The sequence below is a fragment of the Pneumocystis jirovecii genome (assembly GCF_001477535.1).
Source record: "Pneumocystis jirovecii RU7 chromosome Unknown supercont1.13, whole genome shotgun sequence".
Classification (NCBI taxonomy): Eukaryota; Fungi; Ascomycota; class Pneumocystomycetes; order Pneumocystales; family Pneumocystaceae; genus Pneumocystis; species Pneumocystis jirovecii.
The window spans coordinates 238,594-264,990 of NW_017264787.1; the positions used below are offsets into that span (position 1 = coordinate 238,594).

Below are 26,397 nucleotides of genomic sequence, written 5' to 3' on the forward strand. Positions count from 1 at the left end.
CTCGAGTTAAAAAAATGTTTATCTTTAAAGTGTAAGGAAAAGGATTAATAAGTGCACAAACCTTAATAAAAATATAGAAAATATCATTTATAATACGTATAGTTTCTTCAGTTGTTCGAATAAGTCAAGATAATTGAATTAATATTGAGAAATTCTTATTTTAAAGCTTATCTTAAATAAAGATATTGAAATTTGACTTTTTTATATAAATAATATAAACAAAGTGTAAATATAGACGAGAAAATATGACTACAGCACATAGGCATGTTTATGTCTATATTTTTTTGGAGTTGTATGTTTTAATAAAGATCTAGACCTACGTATGATCCTGTAAGAGGAAAGTCTAATGAACAAGTAATATTTAGTATAACTCTTTATTTTTGCTTACTATTGTTAGGCACCTACACGTATGTTTTCTTCTAGGTCTTTACCTGCACATACTGTGCTTAAATTTAGGTGAATATATTGGTAATAAGGACTAAAGAAATTAATGTTAAAAGACGTTCAGGGCAAGCAAGCACTAAGGAGATAGAACAACGTGACCTTCGTGCAGAACTTTTAGAGGCAGAGGCTGCATATTTTTCTAAAAAAAATGATCCTTATGATATTAAAAAAATATCTCAAAATGATGAATCTTTGAAAATTGATGATCCTAAAATAAAACGTGTAAAAATTCTTGAGGAAACAAGACTTATAGATGCAGATTATGATGGTGATGATAAAGATGAGAAAAATGAGGATAGTGAAAACAGGTTGGCTTAATGGATTTATGTTTAGTTGTTAATATTGAGTAGTGAAGATGAGGATGATGAGGATGAAACTGCTGAGCTTTTAAGAGAGTTGGATAAGATAAGACGTGAACGTGCTGAAGAGAAAGAACGATCTGTAATATATTAAAAAAGTCTTGACTTTGATTTTAATGTATTATAGGAACGTGAGAAAGCTCTCCAGAATGAAGAACAAAGAGAAAGGGAAATAGCTACAGGCAATCCTTTGCTTAACTTAACATCGAAGGACTTTAGTGTAAAACGCAGGTATATATTTTTTGTTTTTAATTTAAATTCAATAAAAAAAATTAGATGGGACGATGATGTAATTTTCAAGAATCAGGCAAAAGGCATTTCTGATATTCCAAAAAAGGAATTTGTTAATGATCTTTTACGAACAGAATTTCATAGGAAATTTATGAAACGTTATGTTAAATAATTGTTATTTAAATTTTTTGTTTATTAGTTTTTTTAATTTTTAAGAAATAAGATTTTATACTAGTTTTTATTGATCTTTAATTTTGTTTTGAATCTTTATATTTTATAACTATTTGACGACTCATTGACAGATCTCTTTTTTAAAATATACTTTGTATAATAAAGTTTTGACTAAAAATGTTTATTTAATGTATGATTTTCGATTAGAATAATATATGTTATATTTAATAAAAATTTGGATAAACGCAACCTTAATAAATGGATCTGTTCAAGAAAAAATCTTGGTGCTTATATAAGTTGATTTTATATTAGCATAATTTATGATTTTTAATCATTTATTGATACTTATAGTAAAATCTTATGTTTATTTAAAATAAGTTTTCATAATTATTTTTTGAATTAGAAGTATTTGAAATAAGTCATAAAAACATAATTTTAAGATTAACACTTTTAAATTCATAATAAGCCCTTTTCTATTTCTTTCAAATATCTAACAAATCTTTTTTTATGAACCTAGTTATATTATTATTATTATTTTAAAAAATACATATACTTACCACTCCTATAAAATCAGCACCATCAAGTATACAAAGGTATCGCAAGCCAAGTTTAGAAAATAATTCATAAACAAGTTCCATCGGTGCATTTTTACTTAAGCTTATTGGTGCCTAATTACACGTTATTTTATTTTGTATCGTTTAAAAAAAATACATTATCGACACATGATCGTAGATCGGTGGGATCCAATAAAGAGTAAGACTCAGGATCAAAACTTGATATAGAATCCGTAATTCCAAATGGCATTAATTTGCATTCAATACTTTTTTGGTCTTCCTTTGAGAATACTGATTTAATTGTATCTAAAAAATATGTTTAAATTCTGTTTATATGAAAGCATATACCTAAAGCATGTTCCAGCTCATGTGCAGCAATATATCCAACAAGAGTTTTATTAAAAACTATTGGAAATCCACCATCAATATATTCTTCTTTTTTAATGTATTCTAACATATTTCTGAGTTGAGTATAAAGAACAGTAGAACGAAAAGATAAGTCAATTGTTGTATGGTATACTGTTATTGGGGGCGGTAAAAGTTCTGATAAACACGATGAAAATGTATATTTAGACTTGGTGTCAAGATAAGGATATTCTATGTGCGTTAATAAAAATAAAGAATAAATGAAACAAAACACCATTTAAATCTATTAAAAGATCCTTATATTGTTAATTTTATTGCAGAAAAACTTTAACACTTACATATATTCCCTGGGGTTCTAATGCATCTGCAACCCATTTTGATACAAGAATAGATAACATAAATGGCTAAAGACATTAATATTATTTTATACTATGAAAATTAGAAATACCATAACGTACGAAAGACTTCCAGTCAATTCAAACATAATTACAGCTAATGAAACTAAATTAATGTGTTAAAATATATTGACAAAAAAGTGTATTTACCCGTCATTCTAGTCACACCAGCTAAAGTAGCTGCTGCACCGACCATAGAATAAACACCCGGAACTATACATTCATTTGGATCACTTGGGGGACATCCTGCAAAGATGTATGCATTAGGATATGTACTAAATTTTAATTCATAGTATTTAATTGATTTAAAACTTACTAATAAAAAAATTGTACAATTAGTCCAACAAATCTTCCAAATAGAGCACCAACTGCCATTGTTGGAATGAATATTCTAGTCTAATAAATAATAATTAAAATGTAATTAGCAAATTTTACCCTGCAGGAATTTTGGCACCAAATGTTACAATCTAAAAAAAATTAGATATATGAAACTATAAAATACTTGATACTGTTAAAGATCCTTTGATAATTAGTGCTAAAATAAGAAGTATTGTTATCTTCGGAATTCTAGGTTTATTTTCTGGGCACAGTCCTTCATTTAATTCATTATTATTGCACTCTCTAAGTAAATGGGAAACCAATTCAGTTCCTCCTAGCTTCGTATATGGATTGTGGTATGAAATAATGGCAGTAAGAAGGGTAACTATAAAAACTTCAAACACTGGATGTTGTTTTATGAAATTTAATTTTCTAAATGTTTTTGCCCAGTGTATATTTAATTTACAGAATAGACTCCCATATAATCCTCCAAAAACGCCTAAGAATAAAAAAATTAAAAGTTCTAAAGAATGCCAATCATGACTATAGTGGGTTTCTAATAAGACAACTTTTCCTGTTCCATAAGGATTAAGAATCTATATAATAATTAAAATATTTTAAAACGAGAGCTCTATTAACCTTTAAGATTATTGCTGCAACCATTGCACAAAAAAAGCTTCTCCACATGGTTTTTGAAGGAAAAAAATATGATACTTCCTTAAATTTATGTTAGGGATAAACAAATGTGTTATTCCTACTTCTAGACTAAATAGAACTCCTCCAATTGGCGCGCCAAATGCTACTGCTACACCTGCTGCAGATGCAGCGCTTAATAGTTCACGTCTCTTTCCTAAATATAATAAATATTATGTATATTTTCTGAGAAAACATACCATCGTTAAAATTATATTTATTAAATAACCGGCATGTAATATTTCCAATACAACACTATTAAGTTAATACGAAAGTCAAATTAAGGATTAAAATTACTGCGATGTGTACGAATGGCCTATAAATGGTAAGAAAAAATAATTAAATAAAAGTTAGTATACCCTTCTTTACCCAAATTAAGTCCAGACGCAACACTAAGAGTTAATCCTATAACTTTTACTATTAATGTTCGAAATCCAAGGAATTTATGAATAGTAAATCCTGAAAGGATTGTTTTTACCTAAGTTATTAATTTTTTTTTTTTATTTAAGTAATTACCTCAGGAATACCACTTCCTGATGCCATATATATTACTTTTTCTTTTTTGTTATTGTTAGTGTTACTTTTATTCCTCCCTATAGGACTTTTAGATGGATTTTTTGATGATTTTTTTGTTGATGTAGGGAAAACTGTACGTGTAGTCATAGTTAATTGACTGGAAATTAATGCAAACGATAAGGCTGTTAGAATATAGGCTATATAATCAATAGTCCATTGCTTTTTTTCCTGAAGGTTGAAATATTTCCCCCATGTAATCCATTGTTTGCAACCTACAAGATCATCTATATGATCAATCATGGAAATTAATAAAATTAATAGGTTTTACTGTCAAAGGAATTACAGCATTTAACTTTATTACTCCAAAAGTTGTCTAAATTTGTTATTTTTATTGTTTTAACTTCTCGGAAATATATTACCAGAGCAATACCCAAACTTCCAGTCAAAAAAAATAGCTTCAACTACATCTATTATATAAGCTACACATGATGTGATAGATCCTATAAAAAATACGAGAATCCATCCCTGACTGGCATCAAATATATTTTTAATCCAACCCTGAATGCCTTTTATTGATCGAAGTTTCTTTGCTCGTGCTGCATCTTTAATACTATCATGTATCCAATCTAAGAGTTTTAGTTGTAACTTTTTATAAGAACTATTGAGAATCAAACCGATTGCATTATAATCGTCATACCAAATATGCTCCTCTTTAAGATTTTTATCATTTTCATTTTCTAAAGAATTACAGAAAATTTTTTTAGAAATTTTTTTTTGAATTGAATTATAAATTGTTTTCGTTTTATTAAATGATTTATATTTTTCTTTTTTTTGTGTATAGGGAATTGTAGAATATTGTCTTAAATATTAATTGATGTTTGATATTTAAGTAGAATGGCTTACTCTAATCCTCCATAATTATTTTTTGAACTTGAAAAAATAGACGAATACAAAAGATAACTGTTCTCTGTAGTTTCAACATGTGGATTAGATATAGATGGTTTTTTGAAATTATCATTTTGCTGTTTTTTAGACTTAAATGATTTGTATTGGCTTTCCATTTTTAATTAAAATGAATTTTAATATGATATCTTTAAGTTTTCTCCAGTTAAAATTATGTGAAAACTTATAACTATTATTTTTTAAATATAGTTTTTTTATTTTATCATTAGTTTTGTTATAAATCGATGATCTTGATGAGTTGTTTATTTTGTGTAAATTGGTTAAAAATTTATAATAAATTATAGAATAGATTATTGAGATTTGATTTAAAATTATAAAAAAAGTTTAAATAAAAACTCTTTTGCATTTTATATTAAAAGTTTTTAATATTTATATAATTTAAATATAATTATGGTTAAAAAATTTATGATAATAGAAAATAATCAATATCGTTTTAGAAAAGGTTTTGATTTATTTCTGATTATTAGATTTTAATAATGAATTTTGATGTTTTATTATATAAAAATTTACATGATTTTGTTTTATATAGATTTTTTTAGAAAATTTATGTACAACTTATATAATTATAAGTGACTTTAAAAAGGTTTGAAAATTATTTTTTTATTTAATAAATGGTATCAAAGTCGGTGTTTTGGCTCTATATTTTATATAGTCATCTCCAAAAAAGTGTACAAGAAGAGTTTCTTCCCCTGTAAATAGAAATTAGTTTAATTAAAATTATGTTTTTTAGGTATCTTATTCTTCTAAAAAAAAAGACCCATAGGATAACTGTATATGCAATAGAAGATAATGGATTTAGAAGCATAATTTGAGATCCTATTGCCCAAAAAAAAAATCCAAAATAAGATGGATGGCGAATCCATCTTGGAAAATTAAGATTTTTCAAACAAAAAAAATGACAATACCTGTATATACCGTTTGTAACAAGAACATGTTCTTTGACTTTTTTTAGTGATATCTTATGCGAAAAATTTTGAGTAGCATGAATCATAGATAATGTGCGACAAATTTGTCCAAAACAGGCTATAACAAATCCTTGGAAATTACTATGTTTCTTAGAAAATTAGAAAAAAATAAAATACCTATATAGCTTATAAATTTATACATTTTTATTTGAGGAAAAAATAGGTATTCTAATAGATATTCTAATATTGTAAAACAGTGTGCAAGAATATATTGGTATCCATTAGAAAATAAAAATGCTTAAATCAGTTAGTGATAATGAAATGGTTTTGATACCTACATGAAATTGACGCGTTTAAAGGATTATAAAGTGCTGTAATCCAAAATTCTAAGAAATGAAATAATGATAAAAAAACAAAATATATCGTTAATTGTGAAAAATTAACATGAAATGAACTGAGAAAAGACGATCCCATAACAAACCCAAGAATAACTGCTCTGATCGCAATTTCTGCTTTAATAAAATCATGTGATTTATGATTTTTATTAGAATTTACGTTATGTTTTTCAGAAATATTTGTCATTTTTGCATCCAAAACATAGAATATCAATGTAATCTTGTAAAGATTTTTACGATAATCTCTGAACTTTGAGTTCGATAGTTAATTTTATAAAAATTTGATTCAATATATACAATTTATATATTTTGAAAATACATATATAATATATTTATTAAATTACATAGAACGTAAGTTCTCTAAATGAATAAGTAGTTCGTCCTTTAATTCTATAGGAATAGTCCAAGAACAGTCTAATTCTTTTGAATTGAGAAAACGGATCCATATTAATGATATTTCTAGATGATCTGATAAAAGCTCTTGATGTTGTGTTAAAAATGTGGCTCCCAGCTTTTTTAAAATGATTAAACTAAGAATAATTATTTTAATGGAGAGTTCTGCTTTAAGGTTATCTTTTTTGTTTATTTTTTTTGGATGCTTAATTATATTAAGCCAATTTTCTTCGGGTTTTTGATATTTGTCTACTGCTTGAAGCAATAATTCGCATTCTGATAATCCAATATATGTAAAATATTTATCAGATTTTTCTGATTCGTTTTTTATGAGATCTGTTGATATTATATTCCAAAACTTTAAATCATGAAAATTGTTCCATCCTTCTTCTGTAGTAATCATTCCTTGTAATCCATTACATATCCATAATCGATAATCAATATTATATGAATTTTTTTCTTTCCATAAATATATAAATATATCCATAATAGGTAATGCGTATTTTCTTAAGCTTTCGTCTTCCTTTAACCATAAACATAGCGATCTTACAGATGACACTATAATTAAGTCGCTAAAAATATCTGAGAAGTTTTCTTTTGAACATGAATTTTCATTTTTTTTCAAATTTTCCCATCTATCTTTTAGGAAATCTATTGACTCTTCAAACGCTTCTTTAAAAGATCTTTGTAAAAGTAATAACTCTGAAGCTTGAAAAATAATGGTTTCCGAATTCGAAAGATAAATTATCATGGATTCTAAGATTTCATAGTCTGTAGAAAGTCTTTGAGATTCATCTGAAATATCTTTAGATGCTAACTTTTTCATTATAGTAGGTAATATTGAACGAATATCCACTGATGCTAAACTAGTAAAAAGCACGCAAAAAGTTCTAGCTTCTTCTTGATTTGATGCAGATGATAATATAAAATCGACACTTTGTAAACGGAGAATTGAAGATAAAAGACTTGATGTAATTTTCCGAGTAGAATTAGCTTAAAAAATTAGATTATTAAAATTATAATTAACTGTTACATTGATCCTCTTTTATGAGAGTATATAAAATGTTATATAATATTTTTTTAACTTTCATATCTTTAATTAGAACATCATAAAACTAAAAAATGATAAGTTTGAAAAGTATTAAAATAGTTTTACTTCTTTCTTAATATTTGAAAAAATATCATCAAAAAAAGAAAGTATAATTAATCTCTTTTTTCCCTTACTTTGTTCAAGAATATTTGCTATATCTTTTACACATTTTATGAGAGATAGTTTAAAATGATGAATGCCAGATACATAAGTTAAAGATTTTATAAATGCATGTTTTATTAGATTAATTATCTTTTCGGATAATGCTTCATGATCTCATAAGAAATAGTGTATTTCATTAATTGAAGAAATACCATCACATGACATTTGCATACAATTGTATATGATCTTGGCTTGCTGGTAATCTAATATTTTAATTGCACCTAAATGTGATTCTGTTAAAACGATAAGTAAATCTAAAACAGACGATATGAATGAAAGATTACTGAAAAAATTAGCTTTTTCTTTATAAAATATAAATTCTTACTTTTCTGGTAAAATAGATATTAAAGAGGGTATTCGATTAATCATATTAGGATCTTGAGACAGTTCAGGAAATGATGCAAAAGAAGTAAGAATATTTAACGCTAGAGTTTTATATTCTAGAGATATATTTTGTGTCTTATTATCTGATGGTTCTTCTTTCAGATTATTTGTTAGACTTGTTTTTCAAAAAAAGACTCATAAAACCAGATTTTAATAAACGATCTATCCATTGAAAATCAAGTTCTTTCCAGCATTCGAGTGCACGAGAAGGTGCTTTAGAAAGAATAGATGGTAACATAGCAAGAGCTACAAATTTTTGAGTGTTTTCTTTGGATTTCATAAGAGAAAAACAGCGAGGAATAATTGTCTCCTCCATCTTAAATTGTTTTTTCGATTTCGAACATCTTAAAAATGATTCTGTCGATCTTATAAAATATTAAAAAGAATTAAGATTTAAAAATACTTAAGATTAGTAATTTTTATGCTAAAGGATTTTAGTAATGAGATTGATCTTTTTTTTCTTTTTAAATGGAATTCTAATGTTTGTTAGATGGTTCAAATTAATGGTTTACCTGAAAACTGGGAAATACGGTGTTCTCGTTCAAGAAATCTTCCATATTACTATAATTTAAAGACGAATGAATCTTTTTGGGAGCCCCCAATGGGCTCTGATTTGGAAGTATTGAGAAATTATATGGTTAATAATGGTTTGATTTTGGAATTGCGTCAAGAGAATAAGAAAATAGAAAATGATAAAATTCGTGTTAGTCATCTTTTAGTAAAACATAATCAAAGTAGGAGACCAAGCTCCTGGAAGGAAGTATGTGTTTTTTGTCTTCTTGTTTAATATTAAACAGAATATAGCCAAATATTACACGGACTAAACAAGAAGCAATGAATATCATTCTTGAATATGAGGCAAGAATACGTGCTGGAGAGATTAGTCTTGGTGAACTTGCTTTGACAGAATCAGATTGTAGTAGTGCTAAAAAAGCAGGGGATTTGTAATGATTTTTGTGTTTTTAAGTTTTTGTTTAATTGTTTAGAGGGTTTTTTGAAAAAGGTGTTATGCAGCAAGAATTTGAAGATGCTTCATTTGCTTTGTTTCCTGGAGAAATGAGTCATGTTGTTGAAACTGCAAGTGGGTATGTTTGTTTTTGAAATGTGTTTTTATAAAACTGATGATGTTTTAAGTTTTCATTTAATTGAAAGAATTGCATGAAATTTGTTTAAATATTTTATTTTCTATGTCGTTTTGTTAAGTTATAGATTATTAATAGATGTTGTTAAAAGTAAAATAAAGTATGTATTTTTTGAATATTTTGTTGATTTTTATACTTATTTATTGTTGTATTTTTTTTAATAATGTTTTAAAAATTTTGGATTTTTTTAATTGGATTTCAAAATTTGATTTTTTATATAACTTATATTAAAACTGTCGATGTTTTAAAACGTTGAAATTAAAATAATATTTTAAATAAGTGGCTGTTTTGAGTAAAATTCAAAAATGGCATATGGGAGTTTTGAAAAATATGCAATTACGTCTATTTTTTTGAAGATTTTGCTTTTTCCGGCTTAGTATAATATTTTATATTAATAATAAGCTGATAATAGTTTAGTAGATCAACAGATTTCGAAGTTCATCGGAATTGGATGGTATTTTAATTATAATAGTTTTTTCCGTTTGTTCTTTTTAATATTATTTAAGGCATTAACCCATAGTCTTCCATTATCTAAGTGGTATTATGATGTATGATTTAAAAAAAAACTTTGAATTTTAATAACATTTTTAAGGATACATCACAGTGGACTTTGGATTATCCTCCGTTCTTTTGTTGGATGGAATATTTATTTTCTTTGTTTGGACAATGGATAGATCCAGAGATGTTAAAAGTTACTAATCTTAATTATGCAAGTAATAAAACTATATATTTTCAGAGATCAACTGTTATTATTATGGATTTTATGTTAATATATAGTTTAAAGAGGTAAGGACTTTGTGCTTATGAGTAGTTTCTTATAGATAGGTATATCCAATTAAATCATTCTTCAGAAAAAAAATTATCTAAAATTGTTGCTATTTCTATTATTCTTTCTCCTGGACTATTTATTGTTGATCATATTCATTTTCAGTATAACGGATTTTTATATGGACTACTTCTTTTGTCTATTTGTTATGCGAAAAATTCCGATAAAATTCTGAGAAGCTGTGTTATTTTTTTGATTTTATTATGTTTTAAACATCTTTATCTTTATCTTGCACCAGCATATTTTGTATATGTTATCCGTGTATACTGTTTATCGTCAAACTTGAGAAGAGTTAATGTTAAAAACACCATTAAATTAATTATTTCTGTTTTTTTGGTTATAGCGTTAGCTTTTGGTCCATTTGTATATTATAATCAAATAGGGCAGATAAAATCTAGACTTTTTCCGTTTTCAAGAGGCTTAACCCATACTTATTGGGCACCTAACGTATGGGCTTTGTATTCTTTTATTGATAGAGTTTTAATTGCATGTAAGATCGTATTTTGTTCAGAAAATGTGTTTAATGTTAGCTATAGTGGCCCCGCATTTAAATATTGTTCCTAGACAAGAAGCTATTTCGTCTTTAACTAGAGGATTAGTAGGTGATACATTTTTTGGAATTCTTCCCAATATTACACCTATGATTACTTTTACTATTACATGTTTTTTTCAGATGGTTACTATTTTTAACCAATTATTTTTTTCTTACAAGAATAGATTTATCTGGTTAAATTATTTATAAGACCAACGTATAATGTATTTCTTGGTGCAGTTATACTTTGCGGATTCTCTTCTTTTATTTTCGGATGGCATGTGCATGAGAAAGCAATACTTATGGTTATAATTCCATTTAGGTATATATTTTACTTTATAGAGTTTTCTCTAATAATTAGTCTTCTTGCTCTTAGAGATAGGAGGTATTTTACAGCATTTTGTCCTTTGGTTATTGCCGGATACGTTTCTCTTTTTCCTTTAATTTTTACTCCATTAGGTTATTTTTTAGTATTCAAAAATATTTTTTAATATATCTTAGAAAGTTTTATTAAGTTTGTATATACTATAACATGGTTATTGGTATTTCTCGTACCATCTGAAATTATGGTACCTGCGTATGTTTTCTTTTTTTTAATTAGTATGGTAATATTTCTGCAGATCTGAAAAGAGAATTTTTCTTTTAAACCGTGCTTCTTCCATTTATATTTTTATATTTATTCCTCTTTTGATTTATACGACTTTTTTTCATGACTTAATATTTGGATCAACAGAAAAATATCAATACTTTCCGTTAATGTTGATTAGTACGTATTGCTCTTGGGGCATTTTGTGTTCATGGTTTGGATTTTCATTATTATATCTTACTGATTTATCATAAAATATCTAAGTACGATATTGTTGTTAAAATAAAAAATTGTTTCTTATATGTTTAAAATGTTTAGACTTTATAAATTATTAATATATATGTTTTTATTTCTGAAATAATGTTTAAACTTACTGGGTCCTCAATAGATTTTGCATATTTTTGTCTGATGATACTGATATAAGTCCTGGTGGAATAATATGAGGGAATGATGATATTGTTGAAAAATCATTTTGATTTTTAGAATTGGATAGTGCTTGAAGTCCTGGAAGTATAAACTTCGAAGATATGGACGGTTGTTCAGTAGAATTAGTATTTTGTTGAAAGCGATAAGATTCGTTTTCATCTACTAAAATATCTGTTTCTTCTTCCTCTTCTTCATGAATCTTTTTTTGCATTTTTTCAGTAATTCCTAACGCTTCTGCTGCTTCTTCTCCAATATAGTGTTTGTCTTTAAAAGCAATAGGGTCTCCAGGGCGCGGTCTTGCCCAAAATCGTGTATATCTATCATTTGAACCAGTAGATAAAAGATGACCAAGAGGATGATATTGCATAGACCATATAGATGATTCATGAGCATATGGTATAGAAACAGTAGGATTACAAAATAATGAAGATGTAGAAAATGCTATGCCCGTTTTGATTTGTGAATTTTCTGGTAATGAATATTCATCGATAATATAATGGTTTATAGTCCCATTTGCTCCACCTGTAGTTAAAATAGATGGAATTATAGGATGCCAAGCTAGAGATGTTACATCTTTTTCATGTCCGCGTAATATTCTTAAATCTTTCATAGCGCGAATGTCAAACACACGAGTAATACTATCCCGAGAACATGTAGCTAAAAGATCGCCATGTGTTGGTTGAAATGCTGCTTGATAAACTGTATTTTTATGTCCATGTAGTGTTGTGAGACATCGTCCCGATCTAGGATCCCATAATTTAACAAGATTATCTTTTGAACCAGATGCTAATAATCCTTTTGATGGATGCCAATCAACAGTCTTTACATCCCACCCATGACCTGTTAGTTTTTGTTCTTCATGTGCTTCGGTAAAACTCCATATTTTGATTGAACCGTCATCTGATGCCGTTGCAAATTTACTATCTGTTGAAGAAAATCTAAAATGATAGTTAATTTGGGAAAACTATTATTATTTATTTACGAAATATCTCTAACTGCTTCTGAATGAGCATTCAAAACTTTTACGTTGTTCATATTAGGTTGCCAGTATTTAATAATACCTGATTGATCTGATGATAAAAAAAAATCACCTGAATTTGACCATTCACATGATCTTATAGCATGATCATGTGCCTATATATTCATTTTATTGCCTTGTATTGAAAATACATTGAAATACCTGTAAAATTGTTTCGAAATTAAATGTTAAGCCATTCCATAATGTGAACTCTCCACTACTTGAACCTGTTAATAATCGTCTTCCATCTGGCGTCCATTTTACAACATTTACTGGATGCTTTACTTTGTTTGATGATGCATGGATATATTTAGTAGGAAGATTTAATGAAGGATTATATTGATAAGCAGATGGCGGTAGTAACTACAAATGTTAATATAAAATATTTTTTATTATGATTTACATCAACAATAGAATCATGTTCTGGAAGCATATACCTAACATCTCTAAATGATTTTATTTTTGATCTTTCTTGGAACCATCGTGTTATTCCACTTCCATAGTCAACTGTTCGTCTTTGTATGGGCTTTTTCATAAGATCTTTACGTCGAAGCCCTTCTTGCGCTAGATCTACTTCCAACAAATGCTGATCCATGTTTATTTGTTTTCCTTTGACAATAAATAACTTTTTTTTGATGTTTTAACTTTCTTTAATATATTTTGTTATAAATGTAAAATTGTTTAAAGAATTTATACGATTTTTCAATAGATATTTTCATGTTTATCATGTTTATGACGTTAATATTTATGGCAATTTATTTTAATAAATATAATTTTTGTATCTTTTTTTTTGTAAAATTTTTAAATGTTTTAAATATGTATTTTTATTTTTTTGATATAAATAATTTTTTTTAAAATACAAATATGTTTTTTATTTATTTTTAATATATTTGAAGATGTATAAAAAAGTTATATATTTGTAAATGATGTTTTTTGAAATTTTAAAATATAAGGTTATTTTAAAATATCTTTTTAGTTATATTTTTGCTTATTTTCGACTATTTATGGATATTTTCAAACTTTGTATTTGTTTATTATTCGTTTATTGATTGACTGGACAATATTTTTTGATGTTAGTGTAAGTAAATGTATTTATTATTATATTTTTAGATATTATTAATTTTTCCTGTTGATGTATAATTTGTTATTTTGAATATATAAATGTTTTTATATAAAAATTATAATATCGATATATATGTTTTTAGATTTTAGATAAACTTTATTTTTATTCGAAAAAATATAGGTGATTTGAAGATCAATTTAGTTTTTTTAATTGTTTGGATTTGTTTTATATATTACAGCTATATAAATAAATATAAGTTATTACGAAATTTATTATTATTACATTTATAATTAAAAATATATTCGTTTCTGAACTAGGTATTTTAAATAAAATGGGGTTTTTGTATAATTTCATTTATGGTTTTTAAAGATTTACTTTTTACGATTTGCTTTAAAATCGCAAAAATTAAAAAAAACATAACTTGATAAATCATAATAATAAAATGCATAAAGTGCGTATTTTTTATCTATGTGGAAAGTACGTTATTGATTGTTTTTATAGTCTGTTGTTTTGGACGATCAGCAAATAGATACAGATTCTGTAACAGGTTATCCGGGCAATACAACTAAAGAACAGGATATGAAGGTAGAAGAATTGCAAAAAGAACTTCTGAAAGAGGGTTTTTCTGAAAGGATTGATTTTCCATCTATGGTTATATTTCTCTTTTTATTAATATATTGTAATTAAGAATTTATAGTTGCGATTTCTTAGAGCTCGCAAGTTTGATGTTCATCAGGCTAAGACGATGTTTATAGAATGTGAAAGATGGAGGAAAGATTTTGGAGTTGACGATATTGTAAAAACATTTTGTTATCATGAAAAGCTAGATGTTTTTAAATTTTATCCCCAATATTATCATAAAGAGGACAGGGTTTATATTTTGATTTTTATATGCATATATATTTACATATGTATAAGGAAGGTCGTCCTATTTATATAGAACATCTTGGAAAAATAAATCTCCATGAAATGTATAAAATTACTACTGAGGAACGAATGCTTCAAAATCTTGTTTATGAATATGAAAAATTTATCGACTACAGATTGGTAAGTTTTAATTTTGTTGATTAGTTTTTTTTAAAAAAGAAAAGCCTGCATGTTCTCGGAAATATGGAAAACTTATTGAAACCTCATGTACAATTATGGATCTTAAAGGTGTAGGTATTTCTAGTATTAGTTCAGTATATGGATATGTAAAAAGGGCTTCTGCTATTGGACAGGTATTTTTTCTGCTTTGAATGTTTTATTTTATTTATTTGTCTATAGGCAAGATATCCAGAAAGAATGGGTAATTACTAAAATATTAAAAAGACTCTATTAATGTTGATTTTAGGTAAATTTTATATGATTAATGCTCCTTGGGGTTTTTCGTCTGCGTTTAGGGTAATAAAACTTCTTTTGGACCCTGCAACTGTTAGTAAAATATATATTCTTGGAACTAATTATAAATCAACTTTGTTGGAGCAAATTCCGGAAGAAAACTTACCAAAAACTCTTGGTGGTACTTGTGAGTGTGATGGAGGATGCGAGTTTTCTGATGCTGGCGCATGGAATGATCCTCAATTTATAGGATTACAAAATGAAAATATTATTCAAGAAATTAATAATAATAATGTTAGTAAATTAATTCAAGGAAAAACAATGCAAATGGAGCAAAATCGCTTTTCTGTTTCTTCAAACGACCCGAGTTGTTAAAGACAACTAGAATTAACTCCTACCTTTTCAAGCGCAGAAGATAAACATCTTATTTGATAAAAAAGTATTTACATTTTATTTCGATATTTTCAAATGGCTTTTTTTAATATGAAGGAATGCAAAAACAAAAAGATAATGATAGATAATTAAAGAATAGTTGTTTTAGTAAAAGGTTTGGTATATATATAGAATACAAGATTGTATACTTTATTTAATCTATAATTTTATGATTTTTTTCCGCTGATGTTTTAATTTTCATAAAGATGTTTTATAATTTTTATAGATTTTTCAAGTTTAGTATTAGTGGCAGGAATTGACTGTATAAAAATTAGGAGTTTCTTTTGTGAAATGGTATACGTGCCGTTTTGAGCTGCTTCATAATGGATATTGCATTTGTATATTCTTCTTTAATTTCGTTTTCTCGCTCTAATTTGGGTTCTACAATTTGTTTGGTTTTTATAGTTTCTATTAAAGAAATTTCTGGTAAATTGATTTTTATTTCTGATATATTTTGGTCGCTTTCGTGTTCAAATATTCTCTTCGGTATCTCCCTTCGCAGTTGTGTAGTCTTTAGTATTGTTTCTTCAATTTCATTATGTAATGATTGTAGTTTGTTATTTAAATCATAATCGAATGGTTCTAAAACTGAAACCACTTAGAAATATGTGTAAAATTCTCCTTAGCATTATGTATTACCATAATCGTCCACTATTGTTTTTTGTGCTTCAATTCCATTAATTATAATGTTTGGTTTGGCTAATTCGAATGTTTTTGTTGCAAACTGGTTTGAAGTTAAAATAACATAAAATGATAGTAATTATATACATTTTCTAATATATCTTCAACTTTTTTTCTCAAAATATCCTCTGAATTGTTTGACACATTTTTAGGTATATGTTTTTTCAATTTTTCTTGAATTGTTTTGTTAAAATTTATTGATAAATATTTTAGATCGGCTATTCTAAATAAAATTTAGAATACTTTTTTAGGAATGATTATTTTTTACGAATCTAAATGTATTTTTGGCAGTGATTTATTATATTTAAAAGACATAATTTTTAAGATTTTATTTTTTTACAGTTAAAGTTTGTGCGTTTGTTTTTTTAAGTTTATAAAAAAAATATATTATTTATATTTTTGATAAGTTTGTTCTTTTTAATATTATAGCATATTTTTTATAGTAGTTTAAAGTTATTGTATAAATAATTTTTTTAATCTATTTAAAAAATATTAATAATAGTATAATACAGAATTTACAGAATTAATAACATATTGCAAAATATTTATTTATAAATTATTTATATTTAAAATTATGTAATTTCTTAAAAAGTTTATTTTAATGGATATTTGCTAAGTTGTAATATATATTATATATTATTAAAATATTTTATATATTTATAAAATTAGAATACTGTTGGTTTAAAAAAAGTAAAAATCAATCACGATTTTATAAAACTATAGAAATAATTATTTATTTTTATGATATATTGTGATTGACATATGATTGTTTTTGATTATTTTTTGTTTCAATCAATATCTTGACAAATATTTAGATAATAGAAAACGCATGATTAATAATTTATATATCTTTGGTCATATATGTGATCTATATACATATATATATACATATATATATGTATAAGAAAAAATAATGAAACTAAAATATTATTTTTGTTTATTTTTTTTATTTAATTTTTTGTATTTTAATTTTGTCAGTTCTTTTTGATTTTTTTTTTCTAAATAACTTTCAGAATTTGTTTGTTCGAATTGCATTAAACCGTTTATAAGTTATAAAAAATCGTTATTTAAATAATAATACCTGCCTAGATAAGTTTAGGTTTGACTTTTAATGTTATTTAAGATTAAGGACTATGCGGTGGAATTTTTTCTTTTTATTGGCTTCAGGAAACTTTGTGTTAAGCGATAATTTTTCTGGACAAACAACTCAGTCACTTCTTGATTCTGCATCAAGATTTTTTGAAAGAGGAAAACTGTCAGAAGCTGTTGATCTTTATACTGTTGCTATATGTAATAGTTGTTTTAAAATTAATTTATGTTTATTTTGTTATTAGCTCGAGATCCATCTAATTATTTAACATTTTTCAAAAGAGCGACCGCATTAATGTCACTAGGCAGGAATCATTTAGCGATAGATGACTTTACTAAAGTTCTTGATCTTAAGCCGGAATTTTCTGGTGCATTGCTTCAAAGAGGAAAACTTAGAGCTAGACTTGGAGATTGGGAAAATGCAATCGAGGATTTAAAAAAAGTAAATGATTATCAGTATGTATGTTAATAATCTCATAACATGGATATTTCTTATATTTTTAAGTTGAAGGAGGTTATGGACGCACAAAAGCATGCAATGATGGCTACTGTGTCGTTTAATAAAGGTAATATAGAAGACTGTTTGGAACACTTGAAAGTCGCTATTTCTGTGGCATCATTAGTACCGAAGTTAAGGTTGTTGCGTGCAGATTCACATATAATTCTTGGAAATGTAGAAAATGCTATTAAGGATTTGATGTTGGTTATAATATTTTAAATTATTTTTGTTAAAGTTATTCATAGACATGCAACTACTTTGGATCCTTCTTCTACAGAGGTTTATGTTACTCTTTCTGAGCTTCTTTATTATTCAAAATATGAACCAGAACAAGCTATTGCACAAGTTAAGCGATGTTTACATTTTGATCCAGAACAGAAAAAGTGTAAACAGATTTTTCGTTCAATTAAAAAATTTGAAAAGGATATTTCGAATGTTAAGAAATTAAGGGATGGAGGAAAATGGGGAGGGATGGTTATAATTTTGGTTAATAGCTCAAGTGGGAGTGGTATTTTGGATTCCGTAGAGAAGAAAATTAAGGAACTTGAGAAAAAAAATTTGATTAGGTCAAATAGTCCAAAAACGCTTTTATCTGAATTGAGAGAAATGGCGTGTAAGGCATACTCTGAGGTAATTCGTTTCAGGATTTTTAAGTATTATGTTTATTAATAAATTGAAGATGGAAAGATATTCCAGTTCTGAAAAATATTGTGCATTGGCGTTAGATCTTAATCCTAGGTCTATTCCTGCTCTTCTCGATAAGGCTAATATGTTGATGAGGAATGAGTTGTATGAAGAAGCTTTATCAATATTAACAAAAGCAAATGAGTATTCACAAGGTCAGGACAATGTAGTAAAGGAAAAACATTATTTGTGTCAAAAGCTTTTGCGCCAGTCAAAGAAGAAGAATTATTATAAGGTTCTTGATGTTAAAAGAGATGCAACATCGAGAGAAATAAAGGCTGCATATAGAAAATTGGCAAAACAATATCATCCAGATAAATATAGAGGTAGTATGTCTAAAGAAGAAGTCCTTAGAAAGATGGAAAATATTAATGAAGCATGGAATGTTTTATCTAATCCTGGTATTTTTATTTAATATATTGATATTGTGAATTTAATTGAATATAATTAGATCTACGTCAACGGTATGATAATGGAGATGATCCTAATGATACTGGATCAGACAATTCTTACCAAGGTTCTCCGTATTTTTTCTTTCGAAATGACGGTTACGACTTTTATCACGATATGTTTTCTGATAGTTTCTTTTCTAACTAAAAACATTATGGAATTTTTAAGCGGATTTTTGAGACTAGCGAAACTATTATGTATATTACTTTCTTGAGAAATCTCTAAATATTTAATATAAATATGTAATGATTATTCTAGAAATATTCTTGGTTTAAAATATAATTATTGGTTGGAGTTTATTTTTATAAGTTCCATTATGCTTATTCTATTTTCAGGAAGCATTGAGTATTGTAAACTATAAAGTTTTTCTCTAGGAATTGGAGGAATTATAATTCCTCTTACTAGATTTATAATTACTTGTTTGGAAAAATAATGGCATTTTAGTCGCTGAGCTAGTCTTGAATATTGACAAAACATGGATTCAAGAGAAAGTGGTGTAGACTTAAAATATTAGTATTATATAGTTTTACTATGTATATTAAAACCTTTAAAAATATATAAGATGTTTGAATAGGCTTTAAAGAAAATTGTAATTGATTTGAAGGTTTAAAATCCATTAATTCAAAACGAATTCCTCCTATAATATAATGTAAATAATAATTTTGAAATTAATAAACTTATACCAGGAAGACGAAAAGGGTCTTTTATTCTCAACATAATTGCAAATAAGGGGAAATGATTTGCAAATGTTAGTGTAGTATCCAAAATGGCTTTAATAATTATTATGATTATACGTACTAAAGCAAATGTAAAATAAAATGCCAATATTGTTGGAAATAAGAATGCAAATAATGTAAATAAAATGGTTCCAAGAACTAATTGGTCTATGTCATAATCACAGGAGTCTATTCTATTTCTTAATATATTTTTTTTTTTTCCACGAAATAAGTGAAATAATGAGATTAAAATAGTAAGTTGCCAATTGTATATTAGAGTAGATGTTGTATAAAATATATGAATATGAAGAGTTAGTAAAGATAATGCGTCATTTAAAAATGAAACGAATAGAGAAAACCCCATGAAACTAGATATCGCTGCTATTTGAATAAAGATTGGTAAATATGAGTTTATTATTGTAATCCACCCTAATATTGAAATGTAAAAGCAGAGGGAACAAAGATTATATGTTTACCTTTCCAGATATTTAAAAGCCATAAAAAGAGGTTTCCAAGAAATCCTGCTAGTTCACTATTCAATTTTAAACCACCTGGCCAATTCATTAACCAAAAAATCATATTGTGCAAACTTTCTATAGTATAAACCTGTATATTTTAGAAATAAGTACAAATAATTGTATGATGTTTATACATTAGAAATATAATTAATACTTTGAATTAACCGCTGTTTGTTTTCAATGAGATATGATCCAAATATTATACCAAATATGATATCATTCGTAATTAACCATATGTTGTTATAAAAACGGATATAGTTAGGATAACTTTTTGTAACATTTGGATATTCTTTTTTTCTGTTTAGTAATGCTTGATATTGAATAGGCCAATAACAAAACTGTTGTAATCTCATGTCGATCTGTTGAACTAGTAAAGATTAGTATTATTACTTCCATTCAATATATTACCTGTTGCTGAAATATCTTTTAAAGAAATCCATTTGTAACATAGTTTCCACTCGATTATATAAAGAATAGTTTCAGAAATTGCTTTTTGAATTAACATAATCCAAAATATGACATTAGATAAAAATTGAAATAAATGTAAATATGATTTTTTAAAATAATAATTAGTATTTTTTTGAATTCTAGTAGATAAAGATGGAGTTTTATTATTGTATTTAAGTTGATCTTTAATAATGTTTTTTAAAATAATTGAAAGTTCTCTAATTTTGTTGATCTGTTATATAATATATTTAATGATTATTATGATTATGATTATTATACCTGTTTTAATATATTTTCAGAAAAATATAATTCTGAATTTTTTAAAGGTTTATAGTAAAACACATGCTTTTTTAAGCGTTCTTGAAGTTCTGACTTTTTTATATGATCGTCTTTGAAATACTTGATTTTAGTGCTAACTTTATCCTTAAGTTCTAATCCTATAGGCTTAAGAGAATAATATTGCATTTTATAGAAATTTGGGCTATAATATAAAATAACTTGAATTGTTTTTAAAAAATTCTCTTCTCCATAAAATTGTGGAAATTTAGTATTTTTATCTAGTATAGCATTAATCCATATATTTTCGTAATTAAAAACACATTTATAATTATTAGATGTAGAATGTAATGCACCAATGATCTTAGGATACTGATTATCACATAATTTTTCAATTATATTAGATGATTTTCTATTTTTTAGAAACATATTCTGTATACGCTTTTCTAATATTTCTTTCTATAAGATATTATTAAGTGATTAATCATTTTTATTGTAGACCTCTATGTTACTAATGCTTGTAACTATAAATATATCATTTTGGGAGTTTTGAAAACCAATTAATAGTCCAGAGTCTTTATACTGAATTATATCCACAGGCCAATATATTCTAATTAAATCTTGAAACATTTTTTCGTAATAGGTTAAAAACTTCCTCTTCTTTTAAATTGCTCTCGTGCTGAAATATAAGAAGATCTATATGGATACTAATTTTAAAATTATTTATATTCTAGAAACTTAGGTTTATCAATTTTTACTCTTTTCGCTTCTTCACCGGCAATTTGATTTAGAGGAATTAGAAGTAATAAGTGACACAAACTTAAAGAAAGTATAATATATCCTATTTTTATCTATTTTTAATTAGAATTTTGTATGAAAAAAGTAAAATTTTACAAAAGTTCCAGAATTCCAAAATTCGTTGATTAAGTAAGAAAGTTTACTAACAAATGAATATCGTGCAGTTAAATATCCTGAAAAAAAAAGAATAAAAAAGGTTATTCCTAGAAATAGTTTCATTTAAATGAAAGTTTTTTCCGGATATTCATTTTTAAAAGAAAATGTATTACAATTCGATTAAAGAAATTGAAAACTGTTATGTCTTAGTTTATTATAAATAGCTTGGTAAATAAAATATATGCATATAATTTTTGTATAAATAATTACATCATAAAGTTATAATAGTTTTGTTAAATAATAATTTTATGTATTGTTTTTTTTTGAACATTTTAGAAATTAATGATCTAAGATAGATATAGATATATGTATTTTTATTTCATACTTAGAGTAAAAATAAAATATTAATTAAAAGGCAGTAAGCGCTTTAGATGTCGTGTTTGTGGTCCTGATTTTCCTCCATCTGCATATGTTGTTTTTCCAAGTCTATTTAATCGAGTACTACTTTTTCCTGAATTAGGATAAATAGAATATCTTATATAAGATTCATCTATAGTAATAATACCTGAATTTAAGTGTGTTTTTCCTGCTTTTTTCCTTTTAAATTTTCCTGAAGGTAATGCTGACCAGCGTTTTTTTGTTCCAGAGTGTGTTTTAAGAGTATTTTTTATGGTTTTGGATATATGTGTATGTGTTATAATATTGAATAATGGCTTTATTGAATTGTTAAAACAAATATTAAATATTGAAGATTTAAGTAAAAATATCATTCAGAGTGTTGGGTATTTCGAGATCAAGATTTTTTAAAAAGATTATTTTTAAACTACTGGTTTATAAAGTTTCAGAGTATTTTTAAAAGTAAATATTTTTAGATTTTTATGGATTCTGCATTGTTTCCATATTTTCAAAACCAATTATATGGTATGTTTTATGTTTCAAAATAAAATAAATATTTAAAAAATGATATGATTAGAATCTCTTGTTTCGACAACAAAAGCTGTTATTATTATTGGATCTCATGATATTGATTTTTACCGCTCTTTGAATCCTCATTTTGCTTTATCGTTAGCTAGTTGTAATAAACGACTTTTAGATCTTGTGAATTCTTTCATTCAATTTGCATCATCTGGAAAATTTGGAAAAATTGAGGATTATGAGGATTTAAATTATAGATGGTGGGACATAGTAGATGTAGTTGATTCTCTTCTTGAAAAGACGGTATATTATTATTATTGTTATTTAAATATTAAATCTTAAAGGACATGTCACTTAATGAATTTAATGAATTGACTAAACAACTTAGTCATAAAACAGATGATGATATTTTAAAAGATCCAAAGGTATTTTAAGAGATGTGATTGTACTCTTATTTAATTTAAGATGATAAAAAAGAAAAAAAAGCTTGCTTATAAATTTATTCATGCGGAAAATGTTTTGAGGCCTCAGCTTCGTTTTTCTACTGCGCCTGATAATGACCCGAATACGCCTTGGAGAAGGAAGATTACTGTTAAACCTAATGCTCTTGTTCCTTTAAACAGTCATACATCAAAAAATAATGATACTTGGCATAAGACTAACATGTAGGAAAAAATATATTAAAACCATTTTCTAATTATGAATTAAGTTCCTCGCATCCATATGAATATGAGATTAATAATATAAAATATTCTCAAGAATTATTTAAAGAAAAAAAACCTATAGATCCTATTCCATTTAATGATTCTAAGGCTATATGGGTTAATACTATTCAACTTTTAGAAGAGATGGTTAAAAATTTAAAGAATGCAACAGAAATTGCTGTCGATTTAGAACATCATGATTATCGATCATATCAAGGATTTGTTTGTTTAATGCAAATAAGTACTAGGAATATAGATTGGATAATTGATACTTTGGAATTAAGAGAAGAATTAGAGATTTTAAATGAAGTTTTTACTGATCCTAATATTATGAAGGTTTGTTTTTTTATTATTTTTTTATCTTATGATTTATTTTGGTAGGTTCTTCACGGTGCTTCTATGGATATAATATGGTTACAAAGAGATTTCGGACTTTATATTGTTGGACTTTTTGATACATATCATGCTACAAGAATTTTAGGATTTGAAGGGCATGGTTTAGCATTTTTATTAAAAAAGTATGTTAATTTTGATTCTGACAAGCGATATCAGTTAGCAGATTGGAGAATAAGGTTATTTGTTTTTTTGTATACTTTTTTAATAAACTAGTAATTTTTAGGCCTTTACCTGAGGAAATGTTTTCTTATGCTCGCTCCGATACCCATTTTTTACTTTATATTTATGATCAATTGAAGAACGAGCTGTTAATAAAATCAACTTTATCTCATAATCTTTTATTATCAGTTTTATCTGCATCTAATAATGTTGCTTTAAGAGTTTTTGAAAAAGACAAATATGATGTAGATGGATTAGGTGTAGATGGATGGAAAAATATACTTCAGAAATGGAGCAATTGTTTAACAAGTGATTTGCAGGTGTCTGTTCTTATATCTTTGCATCAATGGAGAGATAAAGTTGCTAGACAGGAAGATGAAAGTGTTAGATATGTTTTGCCAAATCACATATTAGTTCAAATAGCTGTAAATTGTCCAGAGGATGCTTCTTCAGTTTTATCTATTTGTAGTCATATTCCTCCTTTAGTTCGTGTTCACGTAGATGAAATAGTTCAAATAATTCGTTCAACAAAGCAAGATGAATTGAAAAAAATATCTTTATTGAATAAGCTAGAAATTATTCCCTCTCAAGATTCATGTTCTTTTAATAATTCTTTTATGGTAAGGAATATTGATTTTGTAGATCACGGCAGGTTGTTTCAAAATGATATCACTAATACAAAACTTATGTATCTTGTTGCTAAATCGTCTGTTTTTTGGAGTAAAGTTATTGAAAATTATGGTATTAGATATACAGAAGCATCTGCTATAAAGAATATATTAAAGGATATGAGATTAACTGTGCAATTACCATTGCTTTCGGAAAAAGTTTTTTCAGATAAAGTTTTAGATTATAACTATATATCGATAAATAAAGATGATGTAATTGTTGAAAAAAATGATTTAATTGACAATATATCTATTGAGAAAACAGGTTTAAGTGCTGTTTTTTATCATTCATTTGCCAAAAGAAACCCTGATCAATTATTAAATAACCAGAATGATAATATTATTACAGTTAAAAAATTAGGAAAAAAACAAAAACGGTTTTTCGAGGTTTCTGAAAATAAGTCTAAAGATCTTGTTACTGAAAATAATGATCCTTTGAGCACATATGATAAAAGTTTGTTATTATTAAGTAATTTTGATGATTTAAAAGAAAAGAAAAAAAGGAAAAAATCAAATAAAAGAATTAAATTATTAGGGAAAGTTTCAGATTGCAGTGGAAATTTGGAACCATATGATTATGAAAAAGATCCTTCATTTTTTAATAAATTAAATGATAACTATCGATTAAAAGATGAAAGCATAAAACTTTATCAGAATAATTTGGATAGTGAAGTTGAAAAACATCTCAAACCAAAATGCGAAAATGCACCAAGGAGTGGTTTCCGTAGTATGATTTTTGGGAAATAAAGTGTATATACGATATAAATAGAATATTTTTTTATTAAAACTATCACCATATTATATTATAAAAGTGTTAATAACCTAGTTCTTTGTTAGAATAGTAATATTTTTATAAAATCTTACAGCAATTACAATCAAAGGGGCACTTAGATGTATTTCCTCCTTTTCCTATATTAAGTTCTTCTTCATTATATACAGTAAATCCTTCTTCTGTTCTTTTACCTATATTAGATTTAATAGAAATTTTGAATATAGAACTTTTATAATTACGTTTTATGGGTTTCTTTAGATTTGTGAAATTTGTTTCGTTATTTGTTTTTTGTTTAAATTTTAGAGGTTTAAGTTCAGAAATTTGACATTCATCAAATTTTATAAATTTTTGATTAACTTGAATTTTAGTATTTGTCTTTGATTTTAATGGTTTTAAAATATCAGTTATTTGGTTTTTTAGTTCGTCTGTATATATAGTTAATTTGAATTGAGTATTAATATTGTTTAGTTAAATTATTACTTTATTTAAAACCAATAATTTAACTAATGCTAAAATAACGAACGAAACATACTTAAGTCTGAATCTATATTTGAAATGCTTAGATTAGATTTAATTAAATGTTTTTTATTTTCCTTTTTTTTTTTATGTTTTTCCATGTATTTTGAATTTTTTTGAATGGTTTTTTGTAATATTTATTTAATAAAAAAACTGATATTTGTTTTAAAAGTTTTATTAATGAAAAATATTATCTAAGTAGGAAGCATGTTTACAAATATAATACTATATATATATATATATATAATTTTATATTAATAACATATTTAGAATCTAATAAAAATTATAAATTTAAAATATTTAATGAAATTTTTTGTTATAAGAAATTT

General features: G+C 25.8%; 14 protein-coding genes across 14 annotated transcripts; 6 read left to right on the forward strand and 8 right to left on the reverse strand.

The window, feature by feature from the left end:
* Positions 1–245: 245 nt before the first annotated feature.
* On the forward strand, positions 246–1,206 carry T551_02895 (uncharacterized protein; the record flags this gene model as incomplete). Its single annotated transcript, XM_018375158.1, has 7 exons — positions 246–289; positions 315–354; positions 398–456; positions 501–752; positions 795–885; positions 931–1,034; positions 1,080–1,206. 7 exons carry the CDS (start codon positions 246–248, stop codon positions 1,204–1,206), a joined length of 717 nt encoding a protein of 238 aa, XP_018228699.1.
* A 535-nt stretch (positions 1,207–1,741) lies between these two features.
* On the reverse strand, positions 1,742–5,108 carry T551_02896 (uncharacterized protein; the record flags this gene model as incomplete). Its single annotated transcript, XM_018375159.1, has 19 exons — positions 1,742–1,873; positions 1,917–2,065; positions 2,108–2,356; positions 2,400–2,421; positions 2,464–2,529; positions 2,574–2,626; positions 2,671–2,795; positions 2,837–2,911; positions 2,956–2,987; positions 3,030–3,434; positions 3,478–3,555; positions 3,597–3,688; positions 3,732–3,786; positions 3,829–3,847; positions 3,891–4,009; positions 4,048–4,331; positions 4,376–4,420; positions 4,467–4,906; positions 4,951–5,108. The coding sequence occupies 19 exons, from the start codon at positions 5,106–5,108 to the stop codon at positions 1,742–1,744; spliced, it is 2,598 nt and encodes an 865-aa protein (XP_018228700.1).
* Positions 5,109–5,717: 609 nt separating this feature from the next.
* Positions 5,718–6,497, reverse strand: T551_02897 (protein-S-isoprenylcysteine carboxyl O-methyltransferase; the record flags this gene model as incomplete). The annotated part of the gene is made up of 5 exons (XM_018375160.1): positions 5,718–5,744; positions 5,768–5,873; positions 5,916–6,045; positions 6,093–6,212; positions 6,254–6,497. The coding sequence occupies 5 exons, from the start codon at positions 6,495–6,497 to the stop codon at positions 5,718–5,720; spliced, it is 627 nt and encodes a 208-aa protein (XP_018228701.1).
* Positions 6,498–6,650: 153 nt separating this feature from the next.
* T551_02898 (uncharacterized protein) lies at positions 6,651–8,655 on the reverse strand (the record flags this gene model as incomplete). The annotated part of the gene is made up of 6 exons (XM_018375161.1): positions 6,651–7,696; positions 7,737–7,818; positions 7,860–8,059; positions 8,108–8,238; positions 8,281–8,434; positions 8,484–8,655. 6 exons carry the CDS (start codon positions 8,653–8,655, stop codon positions 6,651–6,653), a joined length of 1,785 nt encoding a protein of 594 aa, XP_018228702.1.
* A 174-nt stretch (positions 8,656–8,829) lies between these two features.
* On the forward strand, positions 8,830–9,501 carry T551_02899 (peptidylprolyl isomerase ESS1; the record flags this gene model as incomplete). Its single annotated transcript, XM_018375162.1, has 4 exons — positions 8,830–9,099; positions 9,144–9,283; positions 9,326–9,424; positions 9,474–9,501. 4 exons carry the CDS (start codon positions 8,830–8,832, stop codon positions 9,499–9,501), a joined length of 537 nt encoding a protein of 178 aa, XP_018228703.1.
* Positions 9,502–9,786: 285 nt separating this feature from the next.
* Positions 9,787–11,679, forward strand: T551_02900 (dolichyl-P-Glc:Glc1Man(9)GlcNAc(2)-PP-dolichol alpha-1,3-glucosyltransferase; the record flags this gene model as incomplete). The annotated part of the gene is made up of 10 exons (XM_018375163.1): positions 9,787–9,857; positions 9,899–9,935; positions 9,988–10,029; positions 10,074–10,267; positions 10,307–10,797; positions 10,844–10,983; positions 11,025–11,161; positions 11,201–11,298; positions 11,341–11,416; positions 11,460–11,679. 10 exons carry the CDS (start codon positions 9,787–9,789, stop codon positions 11,677–11,679), a joined length of 1,506 nt encoding a protein of 501 aa, XP_018228704.1.
* Positions 11,680–11,795: 116 nt separating this feature from the next.
* On the reverse strand, positions 11,796–13,464 carry T551_02901 (uncharacterized protein; the record flags this gene model as incomplete). The annotated part of the gene is made up of 4 exons (XM_018375164.1): positions 11,796–12,789; positions 12,834–12,985; positions 13,032–13,232; positions 13,273–13,464. 4 exons carry the CDS (start codon positions 13,462–13,464, stop codon positions 11,796–11,798), a joined length of 1,539 nt encoding a protein of 512 aa, XP_018228705.1.
* Positions 13,465–14,374: 910 nt separating this feature from the next.
* Positions 14,375–15,627, forward strand: T551_02902 (phosphatidylinositol/phosphatidylcholine transfer protein SEC14; the record flags this gene model as incomplete). The annotated part of the gene is made up of 7 exons (XM_018375165.1): positions 14,375–14,383; positions 14,434–14,583; positions 14,630–14,803; positions 14,851–14,979; positions 15,024–15,152; positions 15,199–15,220; positions 15,266–15,627. The coding sequence occupies 7 exons, from the start codon at positions 14,375–14,377 to the stop codon at positions 15,625–15,627; spliced, it is 975 nt and encodes a 324-aa protein (XP_018228706.1).
* Positions 15,628–15,955: 328 nt separating this feature from the next.
* On the reverse strand, positions 15,956–16,680 carry T551_02903 (uncharacterized protein; the record flags this gene model as incomplete). Its single annotated transcript, XM_018375166.1, has 4 exons — positions 15,956–16,272; positions 16,324–16,408; positions 16,453–16,588; positions 16,634–16,680. 4 exons carry the CDS (start codon positions 16,678–16,680, stop codon positions 15,956–15,958), a joined length of 585 nt encoding a protein of 194 aa, XP_018228707.1.
* Positions 16,681–17,498: 818 nt separating this feature from the next.
* T551_02904 (uncharacterized protein) lies at positions 17,499–19,234 on the forward strand (the record flags this gene model as incomplete). Its single annotated transcript, XM_018375167.1, has 6 exons — positions 17,499–17,655; positions 17,700–17,914; positions 17,960–18,153; positions 18,199–18,583; positions 18,633–19,038; positions 19,089–19,234. The coding sequence occupies 6 exons, from the start codon at positions 17,499–17,501 to the stop codon at positions 19,232–19,234; spliced, it is 1,503 nt and encodes a 500-aa protein (XP_018228708.1).
* A 135-nt stretch (positions 19,235–19,369) lies between these two features.
* T551_02905 (phosphatidylinositol N-acetylglucosaminyltransferase) lies at positions 19,370–21,674 on the reverse strand (the record flags this gene model as incomplete). Its single annotated transcript, XM_018375168.1, has 8 exons — positions 19,370–19,588; positions 19,633–19,724; positions 19,771–20,232; positions 20,280–20,409; positions 20,456–20,688; positions 20,730–21,000; positions 21,048–21,503; positions 21,546–21,674. 8 exons carry the CDS (start codon positions 21,672–21,674, stop codon positions 19,370–19,372), a joined length of 1,992 nt encoding a protein of 663 aa, XP_018228709.1.
* Positions 21,675–22,342: 668 nt separating this feature from the next.
* On the reverse strand, positions 22,343–22,708 carry T551_02906 (ribosomal protein L35; the record flags this gene model as incomplete). The annotated part of the gene is made up of 1 exon (XM_018375169.1): positions 22,343–22,708. The coding sequence occupies one exon, from the start codon at positions 22,706–22,708 to the stop codon at positions 22,343–22,345; it is 366 nt and encodes a 121-aa protein (XP_018228710.1).
* Positions 22,709–22,816: 108 nt separating this feature from the next.
* On the forward strand, positions 22,817–25,553 carry T551_02907 (exosome nuclease subunit RRP6; the record flags this gene model as incomplete). Its single annotated transcript, XM_018375170.1, has 7 exons — positions 22,817–22,859; positions 22,912–23,156; positions 23,198–23,278; positions 23,331–23,475; positions 23,523–23,893; positions 23,939–24,129; positions 24,177–25,553. 7 exons carry the CDS (start codon positions 22,817–22,819, stop codon positions 25,525–25,527), a joined length of 2,427 nt encoding a protein of 808 aa, XP_018228711.1. The 3' UTR covers positions 25,528–25,553.
* A 77-nt stretch (positions 25,554–25,630) lies between these two features.
* Positions 25,631–26,169, reverse strand: T551_02908 (uncharacterized protein; the record flags this gene model as incomplete). The annotated part of the gene is made up of 3 exons (XM_018375171.1): positions 25,631–25,743; positions 25,792–25,977; positions 26,085–26,169. 3 exons carry the CDS (start codon positions 26,167–26,169, stop codon positions 25,631–25,633), a joined length of 384 nt encoding a protein of 127 aa, XP_018228712.1.
* Between the last annotated feature and the right edge of the window lie 228 nt (positions 26,170–26,397).